At 42.4% G+C, this 5,732-nt stretch overlaps 1 protein-coding gene and 1 pseudogene across 1 annotated transcript in view; both read left to right on the forward strand.

Moving 5' to 3' along the window:
- The window catches only part of LOC138049334 (von Willebrand factor A domain-containing protein 7-like), a 16,309-nt gene extending 14,650 nt beyond the window's left edge, over positions 1 to 1,659 (forward strand). The window contains exon 9 of the mRNA XM_068895561.1: positions 70 to 1,659. Coding sequence (XP_068751662.1) covers positions 70 to 576 — 507 coding nt within the window. The 3' untranslated portion in view covers positions 577 to 1,659. The remainder of the gene's footprint in view (positions 1 to 69) is intronic.
- Positions 1,660 to 3,793: 2,134 nt separating this feature from the next.
- The window catches only part of LOC138050177 (von Willebrand factor A domain-containing protein 7-like), a 20,726-nt pseudogene continuing 18,787 nt past the window's right edge, over positions 3,794 to 5,732 (forward strand).

The raw sequence follows: 5,732 nt of genomic DNA on the forward strand, positions 1-5,732 counted from the left end.
CATTATTGATAATTAGAGAGTGAGTACACTTAGCAATTTCCGTTCACTGTTGCTTTTTGTTTGAATCAGGTACTTAGCAACCATTCTTCAATAAACGGAGTCGTCCAACCAGCGTCGGTCACTCTCAAAGCGATGCAAGCCATCTCGTGTCTGCTTAACCTGACTTCTCAGGCTGATGCACGACCAAAGACTGTCACGCAAGTAAATGTCACGGCCACGCCAGCGTCACGTAACGCCGACACCAAAGAGTTGCAAGTTGTCTCCTTGACCATAACCCTCGAAGAGTCCGCACAGGAAGACCCGGTGAAAAACGATGGGCAAAAACAAAGATTGGAAATGTGGCACATTGCTATAATCGCTTCCGGAAGTGGTCTTCTTGTTATTGTTGCTGTAGTGGTTGCTTGCAGACGGAAGTGTAGTTCGTGCCGCGATGGGAAACCTGCTGAAAGTAAAACCAATTCCGGGTCCCAAGGTTTCAATAATCCTGAGTATGCACTGCACCTTAGTAAAATAAACCAAGGATATTGTTCAGAACTAACACCTGGGGCAAGTTGCTCGAAGCCTCGTGAATGCTAATCGTTGGTTAAGAGGATTCAAAACCTATAGGTTTCCGTGTCATGGTGCTTAACACTGGTTAGCGCTAACCATGCTTCGAGCAACCCGGGCCTGTTCATTAGTAGTCATGGTTTTTTGTTCGGTTTGGAATTTAAACTTTAGCTTGCTATGCGTGCGGGATGTACACAGTACGATTTGTGTCCGGTTTATTTCCAAACTGCGCTTTGGCTTCCATCGATCAATCATATTTCCGAAAATAGCCAGAAAGTGAATTGAACTTCTTGTTTAGTTCACAGCTCGAATACCATTATAATATCTTTTTAGAGGTTCTTCAGGAAAACGATTCGTATAGATTCTATCGCCTTCCATCGGCGTCGAGTTCGAATGTACCAATGTACCGTGTTGGCTATGTCGCGCAGGTTCAACTCTCAACTTGGCGTCGGAAATTTGATTGATGGAAGGCATAACGCAGTTTGACCGTTGGAGCCCGCTTAATTATGAAAATCGCAGTAAAATCAAGTGTGGTCATTTTTAGACAGTCTGCTTTCAGCAGTTTTAGTTTAGATCAGCGCCAAGGGCAGTCAATTTTCGCGAAGTTAAGATCAGCAACACAGCATCTGTTCATAAGTTTTTCCACTCCCAACTCCAAAACGAATGTAAGTGCTACTTTCTTTCGAGTTTTCGTTTCGTGTTAGCTCGCTTTATTTATGCATTTATTCTTTTCCATTCAAGTTTAACTGATTTTCACCGAATACAACTCGTTTCAACCTACTCCCACCACCTTAGCCAGTGGCGGATCCAGGGAAGGGCCTGGAGGCGCCCTCCCCCCCCCCTTCCCTTCCCCTTTATTTTTGGACCTAAACCACTAAAACTGTGAAAGGGCAAAAACAAAATGTTTGAGGGCGGGCCCCCATCCTACCTCCAGGTCTAGATCCGCCACTGTTAGCTATTAGCCATTAGGATATTCGCTATTTTCGAAAATCCCATATAACCGTTCTTTTTTTGGGGTGGTGGGTGAGGGGGAAAGGGGGGTATTTGCATGAAAACAATGGATATATAGTTCACTGAAGCATGATACAAGAGTAAATAAATTGGATTTGGTTTGTTTTTGTTTTATGTTTATATGTTAATTCAATTTTTCTTTCAAATTATTGCATTTTCTTTGCAAACGGACGAGTCTGGCCGGCCAGTTCTGACAAAAGGAAAGCGCTCAAAGTCAATCACTTCACAGCAATTGGGGGGGGGGGGGGGGGGCACCGAGTTCGTTTTTGAGATATGAGCATTCAAAGACAAAATATAAGGTGTTTTGAGATGTTTCTTGTGTTGCCATGGAAACCTTTTAGGTCACATCGATGAGTGCATCTTGTTAAGGAATTATTCGTGTTTTACATGGTACCATAACTTTTACATAAAACAGTTGGGTAGATTCAGCCCTTCTAAATATTTGAAACGCGGGTTAAAGACCAAGGAGTGAAGGGATCGTCGCACTTAACTGGACAATTAGACTGCAAAACAGTCGTATTTTTGCAAACGCAAGCGACGCGGTAAATATTCAAACGAAAGGTCTGGAGCGAGTGTAGAAACGGTGAGGGAGAATGGGGAGAGATGCCCTACGGGCGTGTGACGCTCGCGCGCTTCACACGCGAGGATCACGCTTACGGCGCTTTGCGCCTTCCGAAAATGGAATAAAAACGACTGTTTTGCAGTCTAGTCTCTTCTAGATTCAGATGGCTTCAACAGGATTTTGAAACTCATGACCTATGCGATGCCGATGCAATTCATGCTCTACCAACTGAGCTATGAAGCCACACACGGAAACACATGAGCCCAGCAAAGTGAATTGCTTCCAACTGAGGCCCTGTTTATAAGCAGGTAGGGAAACCTTATCTGAGTGCTGGGGTTACGCTAGCAAGAGGGTAACCCTACCTGTGAAAATTTGCTTGTAAACCCGGGCTATTTTTGACCCTCCTGCTAGGGTAACCCTAGTAGTAGGGTTACCCTACCTGCTTGTAAACAGGGCCTGAGTGGTTAATTCATTGCTCAGTTGGTAGAGCCAGGAACCCATGACCCGGAGCCTACAACTCTACTGTGTTCGTGTAACGGCGTTTTCACAGACCGATTTATTTTTAGATTGAATTTCCCGCGAATGAGACTCCCATAGGAGCCCGATGACCAATTACAAGAAATTAAGCTGACGTCTTAGGGTCACCGAACCGGAACTGCCTTTGTTTTTTGACCTAATTCGGGGGAAGGGCTAGTCTAAAAATAAACCTACTTGTGAAAACGCCGTTTCACAGACGCTGTATGGAAGTTGCACGCTTCAGATGGGCTCCTGGTAGAGCATAGATCACTTTCACAAATGGCGACCTCCTTTATATTTTTTTTGTATTTATATTAATTAGACCTACTGCCCTCATTTTGAAACAAATATTATTTTGAAACTTGCTCTTCGTAGCAAGGCTAGAAAGGCTTATTAGCATTAAAACAGAAGAATATTTTATTTGGCCGCCATTGTGAAAGAGGTCTTTTGGGTAAAGACTTGTTTCCATATCTCAAAGTGCCCTTCGACTTGAGGGGCCTGGAACAACAAAACTGAAACAACCCAAACCCATACAAAAATGCTAACCTTAGGCCTAAACATTATCTAAAGCATATTGTTTAGGCCTAAGGTTAGCATTTTTGCAAAGGCTTGGGTTGTTTAAGCTATGCTGAGGGTTTGGTGTTCAACCCTCACCCCTTACTCCTTCACCCTACTTCCACCACCTACCCCACACCCCTAAGGCCTAAGGTTAGCATTTTTGCAAAGGTTTGGGTTGTTCCAGCTATTGTACCCTTGTTTCAGTTTTGTTGTTCCAGGCTCCTCACGTCCAAGGGCACTTTCAAAATGTCAAACATTCAGCTTGATAGTGAGGCAGTGACGACAAAAACAATAGAAACACGTTGGAATGAATGTGAAAAATATTTGCATGTCATCGGCTTTCCTTTGTCTTTGTCCTCACTGCCTCACTATCAAGCTGAATTTGAATATATGGAAAAAGGCCTATTGCACCAGCATGCCACCTGGATTTCTCAGGTGTCTGTAAGAGACAGGCGCGGTGGCCTCGTGGTTAGTGCGCTCGACTCCAGATCGAGTGGTCCGGGTTCGGGTCCGGGTTTGGGTCCGGGTTCGGGTCCGGGTTCGGGTCCTGGCCGGGGACATTGCATTGTGTTCTTGGGCAGGTGTATAAATAGTGTATAAATGGGTTACCGGCGTAATGCTGGGGGTAACCTGCGTTGGAGTAGCATCTCATCCAGGGTGGAGTATAAATACTCCTAGTCGCTTCATGCAACGGAAACCGGAGATAAGTGCGGCCTGATGGGCCTTCTGGCTCGTAAGCAGTGACTTTACCTCTTTTTTTTTTTTTTTGTAAGAGACAATTGCTTAAATTGTCAAGAAAATTGCGAGGATCACTTCATTACTTTTTTACAGTTTGTTGAAAGTGTTGAAACTGGTCTGAACCTCCTTAAATTTGTTTTGTTTACATTTTTTACACTACTTTCAAAGTGATTGCTAGCACTGCCATTATGTACAAAAACAACAGGACGACAAATCATTACAGTATTAGTGATGGTAACGATGTTAACGATAACAAACAAACAAACAAAGCAAGAAAAACATGATCGCAACACCTAAATACTCACAATGTAATGCCATGAGAAATAAAAAAATAATCATGTTCTTTTGCGGACCAAAGCTACAAATTCGCTGAAACAAAATTGCTTGTTAATGTATAAATAGTGTTTTTGCTATAACTATAATCAGAATTAGGGACCGGTTGTTCGAAAGCTGATTAACTTTAATAATCCAGGATGAGCGTAAACTTTGGTTTCATTTTTTTCAACTTTTGGGTGAAAGTTTCGTTCCTTATTTTTGGTTTTTTAAGATTGAGTCCCTCAGATGTAAAAATTGTTGCCGCATATCGGCGTTGAACAACATTTAGGAGTAAAGAAATAAACTCCTTGGTTAACTTTTTAATCTGGTGTTAGTGTTAAACGGCTTTTGAACAACCAGGCCCAGGTTCGGATGCAGGGCTGGCGCAGTGGTGAGAGCCCTTGATTCCCACCAATGTGGCCTGGGTTTGATTCCCAGACTCGGCATCATATATGGGTTGAGTTTGTTGGTTCTCTACTCTGCTCCGAAAGGTTTTTCTCCGGGTACTGTGGTTTTCCCCTCTCCTAAAACCAACATTTGATTTGATTTGCGTTAATTTGTTGACTTCAGTTTACAGTGTCCCAGGCTAAGAAATGACACTGAAATAAATTTCCTCTCCTTTCCTTTCCTTTAATCTTAGTCCCATCAACGAATATGTAGGATAACGTAACGTGATACCTCTGGAAATTTCCACAACAAACGTTTAAGATTTATATTCAGTGAAGAATGAGACCGCGTAAAAGCTTGAACACAGGGAGTGGTAAATGGTTTCCGCCGCAAGAGGTCATTTCGCCGTTTGTATAAAATCCAAGCAACAATATTCCCACAATTTGAGAGCATTAAACTTTTCAGACAAAGACATAATTTACTTCCGGTGGTAATAATGCACCCTTGATGACGTAAGTCATTTCCGGTTGAAGTGGAACTTCCGTCCTGTTGATGATAAACGAAATGAATTTGTATTGAGCAGTGAATTAGCCAAAGCAGTTGTCCCTTTTGTCTAGCCTCATACAAATGCAAACAAGTGGGCTAATAAATCCATTCGGATTTTTAGGCGTTTACACATTTTAAACAAGTTTTCTTTAATAAGCTGCTTAAAACTCAGAAGTCGAGCTTCTGAAATCTCCTCCAAAAATGTCGCATTCATATATTATAAATCCAATCTAATGTTTCTCATCTGTTATGTTGCTATGTTCTTGGACAAATACATGACAGGCCGAAAGATTTATGAAAGCAGAAGACAAACGCGGTGTGGCTTAAGTTTATTTTGGTCGCATCACTGCATGCGAACAATAAGTCGCTTTTGAAGTTCAATGGCACATCTACATGTGTCAACCATACAATTGACACCCCAAGTGGACTGGCCTTTCGTTCGGAGTATAATTTCCGTTGAGTCAAAAAAACATTCGTCTTGCTGTTAAACACCAACTTTACGTCGATATTTGGGAAACGGAATTTGTGGTATTTTCGATTAAAGAACGCTTTT

Source organism: Montipora capricornis, chromosome 5 (assembly GCF_036669925.1).
Source record: "Montipora capricornis isolate CH-2021 chromosome 5, ASM3666992v2, whole genome shotgun sequence".
Lineage (NCBI taxonomy): Eukaryota > Metazoa > Cnidaria > Anthozoa > Scleractinia > Acroporidae > Montipora > Montipora capricornis.